Raw genomic sequence first — 26,225 nt, forward strand, 5'->3', positions numbered from 1 at the left:
TTGCTTTTTCTAATTTTCCGTATACTAAACTGTCTCTAAATGGCCATATCAAGATCCATGATCAGGACTCAGGGTGGGAACCAGGATCCAAGATACGCATCAAAATCCGCCATCAGGATCCAAGATTATCGTCTAGGATGATTATTGTGATCCAAATTTGGATTCGCAACTAGGATTTATGTAGGGGAGGAGCGGGCTATATGCGCCTATTAAGCAGAACACTGATTTAATCAAATATCACATTGAATATGTTTACAAAAACTATATACGCGTGGGCAGGAATCTGTTTTCTATACATTGGAGTAATTTTTATGTTGAAATTTTCTTCTGTTTCCAAGAAAATGATTTTATTATAAGTTATGTCTAAAATGCCGAACCTCAAACAGTGCGGGCCAAATGCGCCTATTTATGTTTTGAATATAATTTCTGTTTTTTGGGCAATATTTTCGTACAATTTCATTGAAACTGCTAGAAAGTAATAATTTCCGTACGACAAAGCTGAAGTTTTATAAAAATCTATGTAAATTATAATTTTTGGAATAAAACAAAAGTTAGGGTTGCCATACTATGGAGGCAGTTCATCCATTAGAAAAACTTTATCAAATCTGTTTTCAGATCTTCAATGATCTTAAGATGTTATTCAGAGCTTAGATTTGAAGGTTTAATGATAAAAATAATTGATTTATTCTATTTAACCTGTTATTTTAGGATGGAGGCATTTAACAAACATGAAGGGGGCATACAAAAACATTCTATTATTCCACTATAGAATCATTATTAAACCTCCACAAAAGCTGAAATATGTTTAATTTCTTAAGTTTATTTGAGTTAGAAACAAAAACCATCCTAGTTTTTGTTTTAAGCTTCTTTACGTATAATTTTTAAAAGTCGAAATATTACATCAAAATGTATCAAAACCTTGTATGCTTTTTTAAATTTTTTTGAGTTTGTAAATTCATAAAATTCTTTCTTGCCTTATGTTCTAAGCGTATTACCCTCAAAATGCATTGGCCAGATAAGCTGTCTAGTCAGCCATTTCATCAAACAGCGGTAGGGTCATTTAACCCGATAGACCCATTTAGGAAACCTTTCCCCTAGAATAATTATCCAGGAACCTTGATTGAGGACAGTGAATCAGTATCTGGAGTCATGAGCTATAATTAACAATCAGGATCAGAACTCGAGATTAAGCTTCCGAGATTCTCTCAAGATTGCAGCTCTCTTAACACTGTTTTCAAAGCTCTCTCAGGTAGTGAGACGAACCGCTTTCAACACTGTGTGTGGAGAGAACATGTTCCGCGTCATTTTATTCCTGTATTTATTCCTGTATGCATCGCTAACTTTGAAAAATCCCCTGAGAGGGACTTCAGCTCTGTGTGGCTGGTAAAATTCTTGATCCTCCGAGAGGGACTGAATAATGCTCTGCGATACTTTGAAAAAAGATACCCGGAAAGAAATTTCAGCTCTGAGTGGCTTGGTCTTCCGAAAGGGACAGAATTAAGCTCCGATTGGACTTGAAAAAATAATCCCCCAAGAGGGACTACAGCGCATGACTGATAAGATCATAGCTCTCTGAGAGGGACATAAATTATGCTCCAAAAATCCACCAAGAGGGTCTTCAGTTCTGAAACTTATATCTGATACCCCAAGAATAAATTCGAGAACATGGTTGTATTCTTTAGTTCTTGTGTAATAATATGAATTTATACTTAAAATACAAAATCATTTAAATGTTTAGTTAAAATCTGTGTTTTTAGTCAACACCTAGATTTGATCTGGATGAGGTTGAAATCTGTGGCTTGAATGCGGCCTTTCTTTGATATTACCCGATGGAAATGGAATTTGAATACGAAAACTGAATCAAAGTTTTGAAACTGCATTTTGCATCATTGAATCTGGAATATATCCAAGTTCTATTCTTAAGGTGGCCTATGAGGATTCGAAGCTGTTTTGAGATATATAATTAAATTTCGAGTTATTAATTTTAAGTTGACTCTTGAATTTATTACAGATTTGTATACCGGATATTACAAATCATCAAGTCTAAGTTCTAGTTTATCATTGAGAACTGTGTTCAGGATAATACCCTAATGCCGGTTTACATACATACACTCAGCACTCGGTACATCATTCGACAAAATCTTTGCTGGCTGATTGTTTCCATCCTGATTTGTCTAGTTATAGAATATGGGATATGTTTTGTTTGGTTTCTTCTAGACATAGATATTTATACCTAAAATGCAGTTGCGCTGGAAAAACAACGTCAGTTATTAGAAAGCTTGTTAAAGCCGGTCCGGCATAGGATCTTATACCAATAATTCCGCCTTCAAGGAAGTTCATTATTGGATTAAAGTCCGTTTTGAGTCTGTACGTGAACCTTGGTCTTGCATGTAATACAAAGTTTGCAGTTTGTTACAATCTTTCAAGTAAATGATTTAGATCGATATATTTTTGTAAGCAGGCTTGCAATTTCTCTAACGAGAATGGCCGATGTGCTCGGTTTTCGATTCTCGGTAGAGATTCTCTGAAACGCACCGCAGAGATTTTTAGCCGAACCTCTGTAGAGAATCTGTAAATCAACACAAGAGAGCTAACACACACTACAGTGAAAAAATGTTTTCACCACGGAGAGCGACAGCGACGGCAGCTGGCTTGGCTTGTTGCGTTTACCAATACATACGAAACTGAACCACTCGCCCGAAACATTCATCGTTCGTTGATGCTATTATTATGCACACCGTCGTGATTGTTTTTGTCTTTGCTTTTTGGTGGCTTCAACTAGTCGGTTCTGTGTTTTCACCGGGGTGCTCTACAGTGACAAATCGTCGCACGCCGGAGCTATTGAACTTAGGTGTGTGTGGCTTTCGAAACCGGGGTGCGAATAATGTGTGGAGAGGATCGAAAAATCTCACCCGGGTGATTTGCAACTATCGCACGGGGGTGTTTTTTTCTCCGTTCTCCGTTTTTCTCGGTAGAGAATGGCATCTCTGTTTGTAAGTGCCTCAAAATCACATGTTTCAATGGATAAATGTTTTAATTTTTGTGACATTTGTCAAGGGCCAACCCATTCAAAAATAACGTTTTATTCAGGGCATTACAACCACGTCAGAATTTAACAATGCAGTCATGAAACTTTTGTCCATTCAATAACTTACTTGCTTCGCTTGTAAGTTGCGACAACAAAAGTTAATGCACTGAATCGGCACGGCAGTGCTCACAGTTCTAAATATTTTGAAATGCTGCTAGCACGCTTACAAACCCGAATGGGCTCCCACCTCCGTCAACAGCTTGCACCCCAAAATAACACAGTGTTTATCAGCTGCAAAACTTGCCACCCGCTTGTATCGTCCTTAGCAGCAGCAAAAGCAGATTGTCCGTCCACCCTTTGGGGACCTCGCAATTTGGGTTTGTGACCTTTTCCAGAACAACACTTTTGCATTTCCATTTGTAAGTCCACCGCGAAACATTTGAAAGTGGAATCACCCCTCCATTCATGTGCTCTCTCGTTCACATCAGCTTCCTTTCCAGGAATCAGAAGAGAAATGTTCCAAAAAGCAGAAACGTGAGCTGACTTACCTATTACACACGATACACATCAATAATTTTAACTTTCGGGCAGTGACTCGTTCGGGGGAGCTTTTATCTACTGAGCCATGAAGCAATTCGTGCTGCAGATATTTGAATTAGATAACTTGATTAACTTACAGTTTTAAATTTGTTCAAAATATGTAGTACCTCATGAAGAAAATATTCCTCAACTACCAAAACATATGCAGAATATTTAAGTTCTGATTATTCAATTGGCAAAATTGTACCACAAATTACACAAATGACAAAATTCACATTTCTTCGAGGTGCACAGAATTAAAGAGCATTTTCAATCAGCTCTGGTTTTCGAGATATGTAGCTTACGGTATAAATTTTCATCCTATTAGATAATTCTTCCTATTAGAGATTTTCATCCAATTAGGTTATTCATCCCAACAACACCAAAAATGCTGACGGAGAGTGAGCATCGAACTCACAACAACTGTCGACGAGCAAAGACGGAGTTCCTAGTTACACCACTTTGCAATGGGATTCTATCTGAGTCAGTTGAGGAACGAGGGTTCATAGTCATTTAGTCATAGTCATAGAGCATTTCTATCACAGCCAAAAAAGAATTAAATCAAGGGGTATGAAGTATTCGTCGATTCCCATGTAAATAGAAAATCTAAGATGGAACGCATACTTGGTGAACTTTTCTGCACACTTGATGATTTTTTTTGCTCATTTGGTGATTTTTTTGCACACTTTGAAAATTCTACCAAACATCTACTAAGTTTTGCTGCACATCTGGTTAATTTCCGTTCGTTCCAGCGCACGCTTCGGCACACTTCAGCGTGCTTTTAACGTGTTCCAAACTAACATTTCATTCCGCTGATTAAATCCTACCAAAAATACAACCCAAGTAACACAGATTAATCCAACTAGCTTTTTGAATTTTATTATTGTTTTAAAAGACTTTTTTATGGCCTCCCATTTTTAAAAACTGTTTTATTGTAACATGGGAAATGTTTCATGCATCGTTGTATTTAGTATAATGATGAATAAGTTAAAGATTTTTGGAAAAAATAATAAAAATTTTGTATACATAGAAAAGATAAAAAATAAGAAAAAAGGTTAGTTTTTAATAATCGTGTATTCATCGATAAAAAATGGGATAATCGTTTTGGAGAGTTAGTGATCGATTAGAAAGGAAAGAGTGAGAGAGTTCGAAAACGGAATGCAAAAACGAGCAACGGTAAAATCAATTTAGTAACGAACTTTCGAGACGCAGACGCAGATAGACGCAGATGGTTCATTCTCGTGGAGAAGTTAAGAGAATACGACAATTGTGTTTTTAAAAGAGCTCTGAAGGTTTTAATAAAACTTGAATAAAACACTGTCTTAAAGGTATTGTAAAAAGTAATGCTAAAGCTTCAATTAAACACATACTTTCCTGTTTTTATTAGGGCTTTGGTACCTGTTTTAAATAATAAAGCACTCAATGCTCCTTTAAAACTAGCGTTCAAGCCAAGTTGAAAAACAGTTTTGTTGGAACAGTGGATGTAGACATGATAAAACTAAGTGACAATAAGGCATTTCCCCACTTGTCAGACGAACAGCTGATTCCTCATGTTTACATTTTCTCGGCATATCGTGGTAGGGTAAACATAACAACAACATTACGCATGTTCAATGACCAGATAGTAACGAAATAAAATTCTCAATCCAATTGTAGTGGCTTTGCAAGCGCAGCTTGGCGAGGAGAATATAAATTCTTTATTTAATTAATTGTAAATTCATAACAAGTTAAGACAGGAAAATATGTTAATGCTTTTAATTATATAAGTTTTTAAAAGAAAACATTGAACAGTGCTTATCAGCAAAGATCAAAATGGCTACCAGTTGATGTTAACATTTTTCAAAACAAAAACAAAACGTTACCCTACCACAATCTTTCTCAGGAAATACTCTATTGAGAAGAACGTATACACGCTTGAAATTTTTTGCTTTTTTTTGAGATAGCATAACCTGTTTTGAAATGATTTTGAGTAATATGGCTTTGAGAAAAACATGCTCTCAAAATGATATAAATTAACATATCATTGCTCTCCTAGAAACTCCGTTCAATAAAATCTCTTAACAAGTGTTCAAATGTGAATCGTAAACGTATCGCTTACGGTCCCATTGCTTCTGGCTATCTGTTAATATTAACCGAACCTGCTGGGGTTTGTCATACGTCTGAGTAAAGAATTTACAGATCCTGTTTGTCTACGAGCTCTGTATTGCTGCCTGGTTCGTTCAATATTAGAATCTGCAAATCTGGTGTGGTGGCCATTCGAAACTACATGGGTGGCGCGTTTTGAAGCGGTTCAACGAAAATTCGTACGTTATGCTCTGCGTGATCTACCGTGGGATAATCCTCGAAATCTGCCACCTTATGCACAACGCTGCGCTTTGCTTGGCCTCCACACGCTGTCGAATCGCCATGATATTAGCCAATCACTGTTTGTGGCGAAAATTCTCAAAAACGAAATCGATTGCTCTTGGATACTTTCGCGCTGTCATATTTATGCTCCAGAAAGAACCCTGCGAAATCGTGACTGGCTATCACTGGAATCAAGAAATACGCGCTATGGTAGCAATGACCCCCTGCGTTCTGCAAAAGTAAGCTTCTTACGCAATTATGCTCTCTTTGACTTTAATGTCTCAACTGCAACCTTTAAACGCTTGATCGAATCCAGCATAAGTGACCAATTAAGAACTAATTAATAAGAAAACTTTGAATGTATGTCAAGATAGACCTAGATTAAGTAAACCATTAAGACATTTACGTCAGATGGTTTTTTTTTATAAACAATAAACAATAAACAATAAACAATTTGAAATCATATAAGAATATGATCTAAATTACATCAGTTATATCTGTTACGTCAAGCGCAAAATTAGTGTATTTTCCTTATAATGGACAAGTATTCAGTCCCTTCTATCTTCGGATTGGTAACAGAATCTTGTGGAGGTAAATGTCCGTTCATAAAATGATATTTAATTGTTAAAATTGCGTCTTGGTTATTCAATCATTGAAGCCGTACAAATATCGTTTCCGTGGAAAAAAATTTTCAAAAAAATATTTTTTTTTAAGGTTGCCAAAAGGCTTCAATATTCCCTATTAAATCAAGTTTTTGATCAAAACTTGTATCGCATGTCGACAGTCATAAATGTTTCTCCTAATATATGTCACTTCTCTTGTATTGAAACATGTTCCCTTAGCTTTAGAATGGTTATAGTGTTAAGAAGAGTCAAAGCTCCTTTAATATCGTACTCTGATATTTCGTATCATACGTCAATTCTGGTTCTGGAATCCACTGCAACAGCTTCGTGCAGTGTTAATATCGCTTGTTTCAAATTTGGTGTCACAGAAGCTCATTGTAGTCGTCTAACCAGAGCGCTAACTGATCTGTTAAATAAAAATATATAAAATCAAGACTTTGTGTTCTGAATCTCCTGTATGGTTAAGCTATGATTCAGAGGTACTATTGTACCTATATTTACCTTCCACTTAGTGTGTACATGTCCCTCTTTTGCTCGACTTCTTTTTTTTTAATGTATGTCAGAATTTAACAAAGGAAATTAAAAAAAGTCCTTATTTCCAATATTATGATTGAAAAAAAGCTTCATTGCTTAAAAATCCCTATGTGGTTATAAGCTTCAATGCTTCAAAATCCCTACGTGGATCGGCTTTATGTCCCAAATATTTATTTATTTTCTAATTCTTTTATGGTTTTCAGGTTTCTCAGGTACATATATCATGAAATCTGTAAAAAAGGCTAGGCACAATTTTCCCGTTTGTTTGGATAACGTGCCGCTATCAAGCCTACCCCTTTTCTGATACCTGATACCTGAGAGTATAGGTAGACAAAATGGACTTCAATGAAAAGAAATTGATGTTACCTCACCTCGGAAGTACCGGTGACGACAAAGACGAATTTTACGCGCAGCTGGAGCGTGAATACGACCGTTGCCCAAAACATGATATCAAGATCGTCATCGGGGATTTCAATGCTCAGGTCGGCCAGGAGGAGGAATTCAAACCGACAATTGGAAGGTTCAGTGCGCACCAGCTGACCAACGAAAACGGCCTCAGACTTATCGATTTCGCCGCCTCCAAACGAATGGCCGTACGTAGTACCTTTTTTCAGCACCGCCTCCCACACAAGTACACCTGGAGATCACCGTACCAAACTCAATCACAGATCGACCACGTTTTGATCGACAGCCGGCACTTCTCGGACATCATCGACGTCAGATCTTGTCGGGGCGCCAACATCGAGTCGGACCATTATCTGGTGATGGTGAAGATGCGCCCAAAACTCTCCGTAGTGAACAACACGCGAAACCGGCGCCCGCCTCGGTTAAATATCGCGCGACTGAAGCAACCTGAGGTCGCGGCAGACTACGCGCAATCGGTCGAAGCAGCGCTGCCGGCAGAGGGCGAGCTTGACGAAGCCCCTCTCGAGGACTGTTGGGATACCATCAAAACAGCCATCAACAGTGCTGCGGAGAACGTCATCGGTTATGTGGAGCGATCTCGACGGAACGACTGGTTCGACGAGGAGTGTAGGAGGGTGATGGACGAAGAGAATGCCGCGCGGGCGGCAGTAGTGCAGAGAGGCACCCGTCGAAATGTGGAAAATCACCGACAGCGGAAGAGGCAGCGAGTCCGACTTTTCCAGGAGAAAAAGCGACGCCTGGAGGAGGAGGAGCTCGAGGAGCTGGAGCAGCTGCATCGTTCCCAAGAAACACGAAAGTTCTATCAGAAACTCAACGCATCCCGCAAAGGCTTCGTGCCGCAAGCCGAAATGTGCCGGGATAAGGACGGGGGTATCCTGACGGACAATCGTGAGGTGATCAAAAGGTGGAAGCAGCACTTCGATGAACACCTGAACGGCGCACATGCAGGAGATCAAGACGGTGGGGGAAGGTACATCGCCGGCGTAGCCAACGACGAAGACGAGCCACTCCCAACGATGAGTGAAGTTAAGGAAGCCATTCGCCAGCTGAATAGAAACAAGTCGGCTGGGAAGGATGGCATCGCAGCTGAACTCATCAAAATGGGCCCGGACAGGTTGGCCGATTGCCTACACCGGTTGATAATCCGGATCTGGGACATTGAACAGCTACCGGAGGAGTGGAAGGAGGGGGTAATATGCCCCATCTACAAGAAGGGCGACAAATTGGACTGTGAGAACTACCGAGCGATCACTGTCCTCAATGCCGCCTACAAAGTGTTGTCCCGAATCCTACTCCGCCGCCTAACGCCACAAGCAAACAGATTCGTGGGAAGTCATCAGGCCGGCTTCATGGAGGGACGGTCTACGACGGACCAGATATTCACATTACGGCAAATCCTCCAAAAATGCCGTGAACACCAAGTCCCTACGCATCATCTATTCATCGACTTCAAAGCCGCATACGACACGATCGACCGTAACGAGCTATGGAAAATCATGGACGAGAACGGCTTTTCCGGGAAGCTGATCAGACTGATCAAGGCGACGATGGATGGAACGCAGTGCTGTGTGCGGATTTCGGGTGAATTGTCGAGTTCATTCGAATCGCGCAGGGGGCTTCGACAAGGTGATGGTCTATCCTGCATGATGTTCAACGTGGCGCTAGAAGGTGTTATTCGACGAGCGGTGGGCGAAATGCGGGGCACGATTTTCAACAGATCCAGTCAACTTATCTGCTTTGCCGATGACATTGACATAGTCGGCAGATCATCTGCGGCGGTGGAGGAGATCTACCGCAAACTGAAACGCGAAGCAGGAAGGATTGGGTTGATGATTAATACGTCCAAGACGAAGTACATGCTGGCCTGCGGATCCGAGACCGACCGAACCCGCTTGTCCAGTAATAACAAGGTCACGATCGACGGCGACGAGCTGGAGATAGTCGAAGACTTTGTCTATCTCGGCTCACTGGTGACCGCAGACAATGACACCAGCCGTGAGATCCGGAGGCGAATTATCAGCGGAAGTCGTGCCTACTATGGACTCCACAAGCAACTGCGGTCGAGAAGACTTAGCCCTCGCACAAAGTGTAACCTGTATATGACGCTTATTAGACCGGTTGTTCTCTACGGGCACGAGACATGGATATTGCTCGAGGAGGACCTGCGTACACTCGGAGTATTCGAGCGACGAGTGTTAAGAACCATCTTTGGCGGCGTACAGGAGAACGGAGTGTGGAGGCGAAGGATGAACCACGAGCTCGCGCGACTCTACGGCGAACCCAGTATCCAGAAGGTGGTTAAGGCTGGCCGGATACGCTGGGCAGGACATGTTGCGAGAATGCCGGACGACTGTCCTGCAAAACAGGTGTTCGCTACGAATCCGGTAGGAACAAGACGAGCGGGGGCGCAACGAGCGAGGTGGTTAGACCAAGTGGAGCGTGATCTGGCGAACGTGGGGTGCCCGAGAAATTGGAGAACGGTTGCCATGGACCGAGTGAATTTTAGGAATTATGTTCGTCAAGTTATGTCGTAAGACGGAATACTATGTAAATAAAATAAAAATGATGTTACTTTCAAAAATTATGTTTCAAATACCGGTTCATTTAGTTCAGAATGCATGAAACAAATTCTTGAGAGTTACTCAAAAAGAGAGCCTACCGGTTTGCATTCTCAACCCAACATTTTCATCCTCTAAACTGACGAAACCATAACTCTTCATCAGTGAAATATACTATTAGGTATGTCCTAGGCATTTGAGGGTACCCATTCATTATCTCGTTTTCACAGAAAGAGACAGAGAGAATCATGTAAGAGCCCCATGAAGAGCTTAACAACCGGTGAGCCCACATGGTTGATCCCCGGGAAATAAAATGTATACACAATGCACATATAGTACCAAATAATCCATTACAGAGTGCATCCTACTAGTATACGTGCCGGACTTCATCCATTCGCATGGAAAGAAGGGCCGGGGAAGAGAGGTCGAACGAATAAGCTCCTGTCGGTGACACCTAGCCTATGTTTATGGGTTTATATGTACACACACAAAATACCCCCTCATTAGAAGATTACATTTTAGTTTGACCACTTACCCGTCCGGCCTTCCCAACTCAGACAGATCCATCTCAACCATCGAAAACATTTCCCAGAGTCTATGATCCGGCAGATACACAAATACATCCCTCCTCCAACAAACTAATAAATTGTGTGTGACGAGATAAAATGGCATTTGGTTTAAAATATTTGCATAATCTATCATCATCACATGTCCACATCCAAAACACAAAACCTGCTGGTTAGAATAAGTACAAGGTACCGATAGGTGGAATCAGGAGCAAGGAGACTGGAGCTGAGCTGAGCTAAAGATGCAAATTTGCAACCGGGAGCGCAGTTGTACCGGATGGGCTAAGCTGTTGCACCTACCCGGTTACTTCAGGGAACCTTCAAAAGAAGAGCTACGGTCGTCGTCAAGTCGGTTGCCCCGGGCAGGTGTTGTTAGTTCAGTTCGCCGGTCGAATTTCAGGTAGAGCAACTTTTTCGAAAGCAACTGCCGTCGTAGCTAAGCGCTCTAACAAACAACAGTTTGGTACAATTTAAAATGAGTTCTAAAGAACAGCAATTATTTCAGACGGTTGAAATTTGAGCTGCAAACACATGGTTCCGATTTGGTAAATTAATTCAACAGGCTTATTTTTTCAATTTAAACTAAAACTTAATAACTGGTCCATCAATGAAAAAAAACGAACACATACAGGATCTCAATGAAACTTGATGTTTCCTAGAAGAGATTCCTTTTTCTCAACTCTAAGCGTACATCTTTCGAGGATATAATGGCTAGCATCTTACAAATGTTAAAACCACCAACCCACAGAAAGTGAACTATGTATGCCGTGACTGGGATTCGATCTCATGCCTGCTGGCTTAGAAGACTTGAAGGCTATCCTTTACGCCACCGGCTGCGGCCAAAAAGTTTTTTTTAGTGTGAAATGTCATGCGTTGCAATTTCGAATAAATCCGAGGCAATGTACAAGGTCCCATGTAAAATTCGGGTCGTTCAACGAGGCTGAAATTTGTAAGGGATTTTGAAACAATTTGTTCGAGAGGGAGATGAAAAATCAGTTTTTCATCAATAACTTTGACCCCTTTGACTCCCTTTGACCGAGTTCTTTTGAATACAATTTTTCTCAAGGTTGAAACATGACAAATATATCTTCTGAAGACCGCATTTCGATAAGATGAAATCAATGGAAACGTATCTGCCAAATCAAAATCCAGATGACTATTGGACCATTTTTCTAATTCATATCTTCGATATTATTTTAAATTTATAATATCAGTTAATCTTTTAACCCTCCAAAGCTGTTCGGGTCAATATGACCCGAAGCGCACATTTCAAACCTCTTTATCATCATTCTAATATACTGAAGAACTGGGAATTTTGACAGACCAAGTATGTTCTATGAAAATAATGATCAAATTAACGACAAGAAATTAAAGTTTGAGTTTTGAAAATCGATTCTTTGGTAAATGAAATACAGCTAAGCAAAGCCAAAACTAAATGTCGTTTTTTAAAGTAAGATTTTTTTTCTACCGGAAGATCTGAGATAGCGGTCAAAACTTTCATTGGACCCCAACATATCTATACATTGTCGGATAGATGGATTCTTCACAATTTCAAATATCAAAGAAACACTTAAATACAGAGAAGCTATCAGAAGTTATGAGTATTTTAAAAATAAAATTGATTTTTTGAATTTTTTTCTTTCTGAACCAGTTTCTGATAACCTGATAATTCTTTTCGACTTTATTTTGAAATGTTGAGTAATTAGACTAAATTACCTACTCAATGAATATAACATCATCAAAATCGGTTAACATTTACAGCCAGGAGAACAAAATCAAACAACAACTCAAATTTCCCCGAAACGGATATTTTGCGAACGGCTTTGGAAGGTTAAATAATAAAAAAATACTGTCATACAGTGCTTCCAGATATTAAAAATTACTGGTAAAATTGCATTACAGTAGTTTTTTGATTTTATCACGCTTAATTCCACCGTGATAGGGAGTAGGCGTGTGCTTCGGGACGGACGGACGAAAAAAATCGGGCTTTTGAAGTTTTACTCAAAATTTGGATGTGTGAAAAAGGGATTTTCATCGAAAATGGCTCGAGTTTTGATTTTACCAATGAATTTCAAGCGAAACAACCTCGGCCAATCATTAACACTACTTTGTTCGGAATATGAAGCCCGTTTGGAATCGGAAGTTCAAAACGCGAAAAACATATTTTGCCTACGGATTAATGACGGAGTTCGAGCGACAGTGAATTGCAAGCAGGATTGATACCCAACCGTTCTAACTACAACTTACCGAAGCTAAGTATCTTTTTATCACTGTTCTCATAATTTCCTTCTCACAACCTGGGAATACGTAGTTAATTAAAATTCGGTTTTTGATCTTTTTCGCGCCCAGATATCCATTCATAAAGTTTCCGATTATTGTGCCAAGAAGTTTTTTACCGTGGTAATTTAAGGCAAAAACATAATTTAGCAGGTTTGGTCGAGTTAAATTTTAAACAAACTAAAGCATTGATTGCTCAAATAAGATTGCGTATTGATGTGAAATGTTTACCCTAGTATGTAGCACTCAATCCGAAGTTTTTAAAGATTCATGTCAAACAAGACTATATTCGTGGACAGGTCATGACCGATATCGAAATGTTTTTATTTTGCAGTTTAGGTAGGAAAAAATTCCAGCACATTTACCTAAATTAAACCAACCATAACAATGGAGGGGCCCATTACATAGTTTCACAATCATTTAATTGTAATCATTTAAAGCATTGTTTCTTTAATGTTTCAGTTTATTTGGAATGATTTTTATGTATTACTTTATACATGATAAAAAAGGCTCCAAAGAATATTAGCTTGATATTTTTTCGATAATTATTTTCAAAACTTATTAATCCAACAAATGAACTGAATGTTGAATACTCAGTTGATTTAAAAACATTTTTATAAAAAGAAGGTAAATGTTAATCCATTGATTTTGTTTTTATTTTTATGTTAGTGAATGTTTCATTTTTTTGAAACAAATATTCCTGGTTCTTTTGAGAACTTTTTACATATATATACAAGTAATTTCTTTTATTGATAGTTTTGTATGAGAAATAAATGAGGATTTTATATTGGGATCAAGATCTCTTCAATTATTAATATTTAAATAATTAATATAGTAATATTTAAAAATTTAACCAGAAAACAGTAGAAGCGTAGGAAATTTATTATAGAAAACTCAAATCGTTACACTAGTCAAAAGTGTCTCCCGATCATATCCTTCCACCCAACGCTCCAACCCAAAATTGTTTTGCTAGGATGCAGAGGTGACCTCGGTCCTAAAGCGCAACATTGTTCTTTCATCCCTTTCTTCCTTTTCCAAACTATCTATTGACTACTAGGACGTGGCCGGCGCCGTTATTGATGTTTAAAGAGAGAGCATCAGTTTTGTTCATTGTGAATGTGCTGTCAATCCCAGACACCATTCTTTTGACCTCTGGACAAAGCTGATGGCCTCGGTCAATCACGGAGTAGCAACCATTGGCGATGTGGAATTCGTTCTACTGAGCCACGCCTGCGATCATGGGATTCGAAATGCATTTGATTACTAATTCATAGTTAAACAAATAAGGAGTTAAAAGCAATACTGGAGAAATTCAACGGAATTGTTCATTATTAATTTATTACTTGAAAATTATAAAAAAAGCATTTCGGGTTCAATGTTTAAAGGTGGATGTGAGTAGTCATTCAAGCTAAGCTAAGCTAAGCTAAGCTTTATCACGCTTAATTCCACCGTGATAATGGTAAAACCGTGAATTTAGCGAAACCTGAAACTAAAATAGAAAAACGGCAAATGATTTCTGAATGATTTCCAAAAACAACGTGATGAAATCGAAACAATAACCGTGGTAAAATTGAGCGTGAGTTTTGCGAGTATTGGAAAATCGAACAGTGATAAAATCGAAAAACTACTGTATAAGTGTTAAAATTTACATTTAAACCTTTTTTTTAGAATGTTACAGTGTTGTTCACAACTTGAATAAGTATCGAAATGGTAGTTGGAACTACTTTAATTAAATTTGAAACTGGCAACATCGGAAAGACTTGACTCATCAAGCTGCTCCTTGGAGTATTTTTATACCACATCTGGTATTTGGATCTTGACTCTCCTGAAACTTTCATTGGATGACAATGTTCCAGTTAGAGTAAAAGTCCATGTTATGATTTCAAAGCTTCAAATGAGTAATGATGAAAGAGAAAAAAAAAATGAAATTAAAATCTGTTGAGATATTAAATAAAATAGAATGCTATTTGTATCGGAAAACTGATTATATATTCACATTTATTCTCGTCAAGTCATGAATACTTGTAGGTCAGGTTACAATAGTGATTGATTTATGCTTGGATTATCCATTCGTCATATTAACAACCAGGGCTGCGAAATTTAGCCCGTCACGATTGACCAGACTAGTTTTTTTTTCAACAGAACAGCTCCGTACTCAATTGACGGAACCTCACTACTCACATGACGGATAAAGCACAACGAGTGACTGGCAAAGCTCTTCACACTTCGATCGGCTGCTGACGACAGGTACAACTAATGGACTAAGAGGCTTCACAGTCACAGTTTCACGCCTCATGACGATGAATTTTCTCAAGCCTGTTGACAATACTTTTCTAATGATTTCCAATCTGTTCAAATGGCAACAATTCTAAAGAACACTACGAATTCATTCTTCGTCGATTCTAAAACAATAGCGAATTGACGTTCTCTCTCACTTGCGACTCTCTATTATTGTTTACATTTGCCACGCGGTTCGCCAGTCTGGATCAATCGTCGCGGTCTGGGGAGGAAGACTGAAATTCGCTGTATCGTTTCCTGTATCGTTTTTTTTACTGTTCGGCAAGAAGCCAACAATTGTTGAAAAGATTTGTAATCGCAAACTTTAAACTATATAAAAATTTTGTTCGTTTAAAGGGAACTACCTTAAATCTAAATCTATTATATAAGCTATTATTAGAACAACCATTAATCAAACAATTTTTATTTATCAACTTCAAAAACTTCAACGAAATTTGAGCAACTCAATACGCCTGATCTGCAGAATTCGCCAGTGCAAAACAAAACCTAATTAAATCATTGTTTCATGCAAAACAAGTGCTTTTCAGCATCAAAAAAGTTCTATTGAAATTCACTAAATATGAAAGTAAGATTTTGAACCTTCGCACTGATCCGTAGATTGATGAGAGAAATTTGACGTTTGAAAGATTTTTTTCTTTTTTTATTCAGTCTTCCTCCCCCAGGTCGCGGTATATTTAAACCTCGCATAATTTGGTCGTTACAAGTGTAGTAGAACAACTCTTATCAGGGTTGCCAAAAAATGTTTTTTTTCAAAAATCAGGGGCTTGGTGAAATAAAAATCAGGATACGTCAATGTAACGGATATTTCGCTCAAAGTGATGACCTTTTTTTCACTTCCGCGATGGTATCTAGTGCATTTCTTTATTAAGATACTGCAAACATCCTAGCAGTTCCTTCAATGGATGATTGGTTGTTTCACCTTGCTTTGTATTCGTCCACTGCACATTTGGATCCATCAGTGTACCAATGAGATTACTGTCAAACATACCAAATGTTTAAGTATTCTCTCGGTGTAACCCACCTGAGAAATTTCGATGGTTTGCTTTTGATAATCTCTTGAAAAATACATCCTCAAAAAATGTTTAACTTTTTTGAAATGTTTCATTTGGAATAACATTTCATTTTCCTAATCCAGACCAGGTTAACCACCTTTTACCAACGATAAGAATATCGTCAACATAGAGATCTAGGGTTAGATCTCTAGCCGGAGATTGATAGACACAACAGTCACTTTTCAGCGGAATGAAACCGAGTTCCTTTACAACTTCGTCGAATCGTTGGTTCCACGACCTGCTAGCTTACTTTTACTAAGCTTTGCTGCAGTCTGACGAGTTGTGAGTTGCCCGTTTCATCATAGTCATAACCAGGTCGCTGTAAGCAACCTTTCGCTACTGATCTTCCCTTGTATCTTCCGCCTTCTTTAATCGAAAATACCCATTCCGATGAGATAGATTTTCGTTCTTTGGGTAAGCGGTCTTATTATCGTGCAGGGTTTTCAATTCTTTGCTGAAGGCATTTTTCCACTTAAGGCCCCTTAAGTCATCCCTTGTCTTCAACTGGTCGACAGTTTGTGGAACATCGCTATTATCTGTTGCTATCTTGGCAGTGTAAAATTCTGACCCCCTTTTATCGCGAGTACTAAGTCTGATCGGCGAACTACAAAGGGGGACTACGCCTACGGTGTATCTTTACTGCACGTGAGGACTCGTTGTTTGTGTGACCCGCAAAGATAAGTTTCTTTGTCTTTGGATCCAATTTCTGCCTCTTCTCTTTAGGTTCTAAAGCATACGCATTGCAGGGTGTCCACGATTAAATTGCCACACTATGAGATGGCTCTAACTTTTTAACCGTTGGGTAGAATTTAATGAATATTTGAGTGGATTTAGTTCATAGTGCATTGTTTATATCCTGCAAGTTTTAAAGTCCTGTGATCAAAACGCATTTATCACAAGAACACGGATCTCTCGAATGTCTCGAATTATTAAGCGGTTCAAGGAAAGATCGACCATCGATCGGAAGCCCAGAAGTGAAGGAAAAAGTATTCCGTATAACACCGAAAATCACAACCGCGTAGTTGGGGCCTTCAACCGAAATCCGAACGCCTTCGTTCGGGATGTGGCTAAGAAACTGCACTAAAGCCGAAGTTTTGTCCAGAAGACCAAAACTAAGACTGAGCTTCGAACTTTCATGGTACAAAAGGCCCCTAATCGCTTCGAGAAGCAGAACAAATCCGCCAAAACCCGTGCCAGAAAGTTGTAACTCAACATGATGGCGAAAGTTGAATGTTGCATCATGGACGACAAAACATATGTGAAGGCCGACTTCAAACAGATCCCCGGCAACCTGTTTTTCACGGCCAAGAATAAGGGCAGCGTTCCGGAGCATGTACGCACTCAGAAAATGTTCAAATTTGCGAATAAATTCCTGGTTTGGCAAGCCATCTGCACGTGCGGGAAGCGGAGTGCACCTTTTGTGACCCAGGATACGATGAAGGGACAGGTGTACATGAAAGAGTGCCTCCAGAAGCGACTGCTTTCTCTCCTGAAGGCCCACAACGTCTCAACAATCTGCTGGACGGATTTGGCCTCCTGCCACTACTCCAAGGACGTGCTGAAGTGGTATGCGGACAACAAGGACAATTTCGTGCCGAAAATGTCAACCCTTCTAACACTCCGGAGCTCCGACCCATCGAGAGGAACTGGGCGATTATGAAGCAGCACCTTCTGAAACCACCTAAGGTAGTGAAGACAGTCGGAGAACTGAAGAAAGTTTGGGTTCATATGCAAAAAACGGTTGATTCACAGGTTGTTCAGAATCTTATGGCCAGGGTTAATGCCAATTAAAATGAAGTTTAATAATTTTTTCAATCCCTGAAAATTTGATGGAAATCGGATAAAAACTCGAATTTTGCGAATCAATTTTGTGTGTGGCAATTTCATCGTGGGCACCCTTTAAATTGCTCAAGTCAGGCCTCTTGCGACTCTTACCAAAAGAAAGTTTCAAATTTGTCTTCAAACTTACTTTTAACCAATTAAAGGAAAGTGAGGTGGTTTTGCTTAATAACAAGTTGTTTTGAGTGAGATTTTGATTACTCCCAACAAAATTTATTTTAATCGGTCGGTCGTAAGCTTTTTATTCAATTCCTGGAAAAAAGTTTAGCTTAATAATCAAATGACAACATGACTTTAAAATACTTTAAAAATGTTGATATTAAGGCACATTGTAAGGTAAAATAAAAAAAAGTACTTATTAAATTGAATATTTTTTGGAAAGGTCCAGTCTTGCCAGTTTTACCCCATTTTAATGATAAAAAAACAGAATTAGCCAGGATTCACTCATATAACGCACGACATTAGATTTCCGAGGGCAATAACAGGCAAATTTGTTTGATTTTTTATATTAGGCCTAACCATCTGGCACAAAATTTGAGCATATTTGATTAAAATGACCTAAAAAGAGCATAATAACCATTGACATATAGCTCTTTATTTTTTTTTTGCCTGAACGAGACCGATCTGCAAAATTGGATTCCATTTGCCAGGTGGGTTGCAGTCAACCCATATTAATCAAATAGTTTGCGGCCGCCCTATTGGAATCCTTATTTCATTTGAACAGAAAAAAAACAATTCCCACATATGCTGCCAGTAAATCCATTTATTCGATTGCAATCCATTACTGCAACATTCGTTCAATATCCATTAATTCTGCAAATAAAGCACATCCGTCGCTAGATGAAAGCAAACTCGAGAAAACCTACATAGATAAATATAGCACGCCAACTGAAAAGTCATTTTCGCAAAAGTTAGTTGCTTCAGCCAATTTCTCGTTTCCTCAAGCTTTTCGAACCTCCACAATCGAGCCTAAACTTTTCCACCGACCATAAGTCTCGTGCAATCCATCGTCTAAGAGGCAAACAGGCAGGAAAGAGAAGATAGGAAAAAAAAACATTTCGAACATGGCAGCCCAGTTGCAGCAGCCAAAGTTATTGGAACTTTTATCAAAACTTCAAGCGACAGGCCTCTGGTTGTGCTAATTACTGTTACGTGACTCGGGGCTACCCAGAAGTTACCATCATCATCCAGCAAACAAATTCCATTCGACTGACTTTTGCTATCTCCTGGTATACGGGTTTCGGTTAGCTGGAATTAGGGATAGCATTGTCCCATTGCATTGGACAGTATCTGGTACTAGACATCGTAAGAACATACTGGAAACATACTCTTCAGTCCATCCAGTTGGTCTCCACGTTAGCTTCAACAGTTTGTTAAGGTAATTAGCAATGAAAAATGACCAGTATGTGAACTTTGTCTGGCGCCCAAAGATAGGCAAATGGATCTTCTGCTGGTCGTCGTCTGAGCAACAAGAATGAATCGATAGTTGCCTAGTCTCTGTTTCTAGACACCCAGCATCATTAATAAGTTTTGTAAAGGATCCATCCTGAAACCGAACGTTTATGTTGTAAGGAGACAGAAGGCGAAAAAAAACTACTACCTATCAGCATTGACTAATAATTATGGAATAATTCACTGCTGTAGGCGATAAAACAACAACAACCCTAAGCAAACAACCAAACCTATGTTGATACAAACCCCCAAAATTTCTATTCTAATCATTCCATCTTTCCTTTTTTCTTACAGGAAATTGAGCACTGCTACTACCACGGAACGGTGAAGGATTACCCGGGAGCTAGTGCTGCCTTCCACACCTGCAACGGCGTCAGCGGGGTGATACACGTCGGAAACGAAACATTTGTTATACATCCATTTTACGGGGGCGATCTATCGGTATGTACAAAACATTCCACTGAATCGGGTCTTGCTCACTTTAGGGCGGAGAAGCCCGTTTCGGAGGCATTTTTCTTTCTCTGGATAATTGAATCATAGCTCTAGAAATATCACACCTCGAGGAGCACATATTGGTTGGTTATTTTTGTTCAAGTTTGAAATTTCATCGTAAACTAATGAAGTGTTGAGAAGGTGCTGCTAAAATGCGCCTGAATTGCTACTATTCATCGGATGTCGTATCTCAAATTGTTTTGCGCATAGTTATAAGCATTAATTATTTCAGGAATTGAAGAAAACCTACATTTTCATAGAACGTAACGTACCTACGTTGTCGGATTTTTATGTAGACCTTAAAAATAACTTAGTTCAATTTCAACGAATTTTTCACAATCTTTGATTTCTAAGTCGTTTGAGTATTGTGTCATCTGCTAATGCGGTTGTGCTAGAAGAGAAATTGAAACAAATATCTAAGTAATATTTTTTAATAAATTCAAGAGTCTGCCCTTGGGAAATTAGTGTAAGCACTATCCGATCCCAAAACCCTAAAAAAGACTAAAATTTAGTCACAGGGGCTCCCGAGAATTTTTTTTTCTGTATCCTTGGTGTATCAAATATATGTGACCCATTCATATATGTAGATACCGCAGATTCAATCAGCGTCATCGTAATCTATCGTAATGAGGCGTGAAGGTGGGTTGACCAGGGTTGCCGATTTTTTTTTTTTTCAAAATTGGCATGAGAAATAAAAATCTTTTTTTTGGTCATCATTCCAAACTTTGACCTCCAGACCTCCACCAATGTCTTGAATGCACTTCCGTACTATTAATTTGCCGTCATTTTCAAAAAAATTGGGAAAACTGAGGATTTTCAGGTTATCAGGTTGGGTCTCCAAAAATCAGGCACAATGGCAACCCTGGCTGTGACTGTGAAGCCTTCTGATCCATCCCACTCAATTAACTGTTCCTCAAATAGGTTCCTCATCTTTGTCGGTCATTCATCCCCCAATCGTGTGAAGCTAAAAGAAATTCAAAGGTAAGCATTCACTACTCACATTGAAACAAACGAAGACGACCACAAAATGCATTTATTGTTATTGTTGCTCCTGCCAGTAAGCACGTTTTAAGCTTGTTATTGCTTTTGTTGCTACCTGCTGTGAGCACTACCAACCGAACACTTTTACTGTTGCCTACCGAATGAGGCCCGAAGGTGAGCGCGCAAAATTGCCAGAAGCTTTGTCGACCTTGTGTTGTTGGGGTATCAGGTGTCCTGGTTTTTCAGGATTTGTCCTGATTTTCGAGAGGTCGTCTTGATTTTTCTAAATCGCTTGAATTGTCATGATTTTTGAAAAATGGCCCTTAAAATGTCCTGATTTGTCATGATTTATAAAAAAATCTCCATATTATTACTATATATACTGTTATATGCTGAGAACATCAAACAAATCTTGAATAAAATATTTTCACCAGTTTAACACATGATAATCTTTGATTCAAATGATATTTAAATGATGTTCTTCGATATTAACTGCAGGCCAGCCAAGGTTATTCTCGATTCAGTTGCAAAGTTCGAGGCGTCTTCAGCACCTTTATTTCATCTTTATTTATGCAATCTAAGCAAAACTGCATGTTATTTTCACTTATTTAGTGGTGTCCTGAAAAATCCTGATTTTTCTCTTCGCGGTGTCCTGATTTTTGACAAAATGACCTGGCACCTCTGGTTGACACGCCGTTGCAAGGCGTGTAAAGCTTCAGGTGTGTTCTTATACCAATGCACGGAATCGTCCATCTTGTGACAGGCAATCGTAATCGTAGGCATGGTAGGCGAACAATTCGCTGTCAAAAGCCTCCACCCCCCACTAATGAGAAACTTTAGGTACCCCTTGCCTACTTTTCCTCAATATGCATCCACCCGTAGCTGGTGGCACTCTGCGCCGTTGCTGACAGCAGCAAGCTCGAAATTAATTAACCAATTATCGTTAAAAAGTAACCATTTTCACACCTTTCCGCGTTAAGTGATTTTTTGGTTACTTTCATAGAAGTCATTTTTTGACTTCTCTAGTGGAAATATGGTTACTTTTGAACCTCAAGAAATTATTGCGGGGAAGTTGAAAAACTGTTAATTTTGAACCATACCGCAAAATGGAAAGAAAGTGGGTAAATTTATAATTAAAAATGCTGGAATTGGAATGTTTTACATAAATGAAAATAAATTTCGGGTTTTAAAGACGTTTTTGTTTTATTTTTGTGTACTTTTATATAAAAGCTGCCCATTCGTGCGAAAGCACACTGGCCACAACGGGCATTGCTGTTTTTTTCAGATGCGGTTACCGAACGCGCGTAGGGCTAGGTGGGGTAATTATGAACAGAATTTCTTCATTTGGCACACTTACAGTCACCAAATGTTTATTTCTTATCGCAAACTCTGAAAAGCTGCCAACAATGAATGTTTCCGTCCTCTTCATCATTCTGTAGAACAACTTTTTGTTTTTGGTCGCAACCCACGTCCTTGAGACGTCTGTTCATAATTACCCCGTCTGTTCATATTTACCCCACTGTCTAGGGGGTAATTATGAACACGGATTACGAACTTGGTATAAAATTTTTGAAAAGTAATTGTAGTTATACGTTACATTTACCCATAGTAAGCAGTGTTTGGTGATTTTTTACTTAAAAAATTATGTTCATAATTACCCCAAAACCTGTTCATAATTACCCCGAACGCTGTTCATATTTACCCCGAGACTTGTTCAATATGATTTATATGGTGTCAGATAAACTTAATTCAACACCAAATAATGAAAATAATTAGCAGTAATAAGTAAATGGCTTGTTTTTTGAAAACTCAATTCAATTAATGTATAAAACTTGTAAAATAAACAAATGTTATCAAAATATAGAGGTAAAGCAACACAAAAAATAGCTATTTAGTGTTCTTTTTTATTGATTTTTTCTATCTTTTGATTCGGTAGTTCAATTTTTTGATGCATCTTTTACGTTTTGGTTTGTTTCTTTTTCTTTCGTTTCTTTATGTCGTTGCAGATCATTTTTATTTGATAGAACCTCTCCATACGTGTGAAATTTTTGGCGAGTTAGACAATTCGACAGTATTTACATCCGTTTTAAATGTCCTGCGCAGCAAACATCAATTTTTCAGCTAAATGTCGTGGGTTAGGCTTTTCACGTACGTGCGAGATATCATGAAATTAAAACCTATACATACACAGAAAATTCTTATTTTTTTAAAAGATGGTGGTTTCATAAAAACACTTATTAAAATCTTTTTGGATCAGTAAACAGTCATTTTTTCAAGCCTTGTTAGTTCTATATGATCGACTGTTTTGAAAAATATTTACACTAATTAATATTTTTATCACCTATACGAAATTTCACATAAGTAGCTCTATTTTCTCAAAAAAAAATTCTGCAGTAATTTCCTCACAAAACTGAAAGAGAAAATCTTCAACCAAAATATTTTCATTTTGTACTAAATGAAAAAAATGTATTTCAACAAATTAAGATTGAAAAAAGTAACAAAGTATTAAAATAAGACTTCTAGAAAATAGATTTTGGATCTTTGTTACCCGAATGTAACTCAAAAAAAAAAATTATTTGCTGTAATTTTAATGCTTGAAAAGCAACACGTTATCCAAACACACAGGAAAATTTATCTTTATGATCTTTGTTTTGTGGACTTATTCACCTATTAAATTTATCATGGTTCTTCACATATTTTACTGTTGACCACAGAGATTTAAGGTTCATATTAATGTTAAATTTCACGCGGTAATGAATAAAAGCTCGAGCAGCAAACTTTTTGTTTAAAAATGATGAATTTTATTTTTATTAAAATTGAAAATTTCTTCAAGGCTAGTTTTTAACCTTGTTATTTATCAATACCAAAAAAACTGGTTTTGAAGGACGTAAAATCTGTATTCGGTAATAGAAAACTACTCCTGGGATACAGGTTTTCGGTTTCGGTATTACCGGTAAAACTATCCTTACGCACCACTCACTTAATCTAAGAGAACATTTGATTGCCTTTTTTCTATCAACAAAAAAACAAGTTCTTATTACTATTTTTTTAAACAATATTAAGACTTGTTTAAATGTGGTTACGCATTGACCTTTTTTTCAAATTTTATTTTCAGTTTTGATAAAATTGTGTTCAAAAGTTTTTTTCAAAGACTGAAAAGAATTAGCATAGCTTTTTTTTCTAAATCCGAATCTCATTTTTAGAAAACAAAAAAAAATCCATTTCTCAAAAATTCAAAACTCAACACTTAACATATTGCGGACCTCAACTAAATATGAAATTTATTGAATTTGGACCAGTGGATTCTGTGAGCGCTGATGTGGTCTAGCGGATAGGCTGGCGCGAGTCTAGTTTTGGTATGTCTGGCATACTGGGTTCGATTTCCGGTATCGGAAATAAAACTTTTGGGTTTTGAATCCCATAAGTGGCCAACAGGTAAGATGTGTTTCCTCTTATATCTGACTATATAAGAAGAATATTCAATCAGTTGCCAGCTGGCCAGGTATAAACACGAATGCCGGAATACCTGTAAATAAACTAGCCCATCTCATTGACTCGTTCTTCCAAAATATACCAACACAATACATTCATCCAGAACAGTTCATACGAAGCCATTGGGTTTGGAGATTTGTCGAAATTAATAATCTAAGAAGGCATGTGAGCACATACTTAGGCAGAAACTGCAGGTGAATCCGTGCACCCATGGTGGATAACTAACATACATACATACATTCAGTGATATAGAATGCCGAGTGTTGATGCTTCCCGGCTAAGATTTCTTCGCGGTCCTAAATTTATAAAGATCTTACTGAAGGGGGAAGGAGGGGGGGGGGTAGTTTTGTTAGAATTTTTCTACAAGGGGAGGAGGGGAAAGGGGTCTGGAAATGCTTGGGTAATTAGTAAATGGCCTCCTAAGTTGTTTAATAAAACATTTGACCATCGAAATGCGAAAGAAATGGCAGTAAATGCATAAGAATATGTGTTCATAATTACCCCATAGGACGAAAACTATGGGGTAAATATGAACAGTCATCTGTGAATCAGTGCGAATAAAATTTTTCAAAATTTCTTCAAAATCCAGACAAAGCATCATAAACTAGATGTAAATCAGGTGATAACAACATTCCAGCTGGATTTCCTATGATCAGATATTCAAAACATTGAACATTGTCGAAAACGATTTCCGTTTCACGGGGTAATGGTTTTTTAAAACATCTGAAATGATATCATAAGGATTTGAAAACAGATCAGAAACAGCTTCTAGTTATCAATTGGTTGTTAAACTACCACTTTTGGAACTTTTTGTGTCCATTCATCCCCCACAGCGGCGCGTATAGCACTTGTTCGGAATTACCCCGTGTTCATAATTACCCCACTTGACCCTATTTATCTCGCACATCCATAACTCGATACCGATCGGTGCCATCATCTTCAAAGGAACAAATTGAAGAGATGACTTATTGTGTGGGGCAACCACCGAAAATTTGTGAATCTCTCCGAAATTCATTTTCTTTAGATAGGATTCAATAACCATCGATGCTGCTACCATTGATTTGATACCTCCACCCTCAATCACATCGTCAATTCAGAAGAAAAACATTTCTGCAGATCAGAGTAGCTTCCGCCGCCTGCTGACATTTGTACGGGATGCTGCACGAAAACTCTCGGGCCTTGGAAAAAAATTGGTCAAAGTGACCGAACTGGCAAATGTGTTGATTGGCTATCAGCTTGTTCACAAGAAATACGCTCGCAACTGTCAACAATGAATGGAAAATTTAAGATTTTTATAAAAAAATGATCAAAAAAGGTTTTGATAAGCAAATATTTACCTGTCTGATGATCTACGCTGCGGGGCACATCTAGCACCATCGAATCGTCGGCGGACATTGTGATTTTACTGCACATTTCGATGTTTTACAAACTCAACCAAACGTGACCAGGCCAAGATTGCAGGCAAACCCTGTGGGGGAGTTGGAATAAATAAATTGCTCTTCACTTTTTTTACTTTATGGATTTATTTCCACTTACCGAACCGCCGGGCGAACCCGGATCCAAACCCGAATTCGAATCCTCTGCGTTGCCAGCCACCTCCGGTTGCTTTCTGCATCTGACGATTTTCCCCGATCTCATTCTTACGGTCGCTCCAGGCCAACCCCAGGCTCCGTGGTTTAAAC

At 38.4% G+C, this 26,225-nt stretch overlaps 1 protein-coding gene across 10 annotated transcripts in view; it reads left to right on the forward strand.

The window, feature by feature from the left end:
- Positions 1–26,225, forward strand: part of LOC129739173 (disintegrin and metalloproteinase domain-containing protein unc-71) — a 1,315,240-nt gene that overhangs the window by 915,155 nt on the left and 373,860 nt on the right. For all 10 annotated transcript variants that reach the window (XM_055730592.1, XM_055730589.1, XM_055730594.1 and 7 more), the window contains one exon: positions 19,873–20,019. In XM_055730592.1, coding sequence (XP_055586567.1) covers positions 19,873–20,019 — 147 coding nt within the window. The remainder of the gene's footprint in view (positions 1–19,872; positions 20,020–26,225) is intronic.

Source organism: Uranotaenia lowii, chromosome 1, assembly GCF_029784155.1.
Source record: "Uranotaenia lowii strain MFRU-FL chromosome 1, ASM2978415v1, whole genome shotgun sequence".
In the NCBI taxonomy this organism is placed as follows: Eukaryota; Metazoa; Arthropoda; class Insecta; order Diptera; family Culicidae; genus Uranotaenia; species Uranotaenia lowii.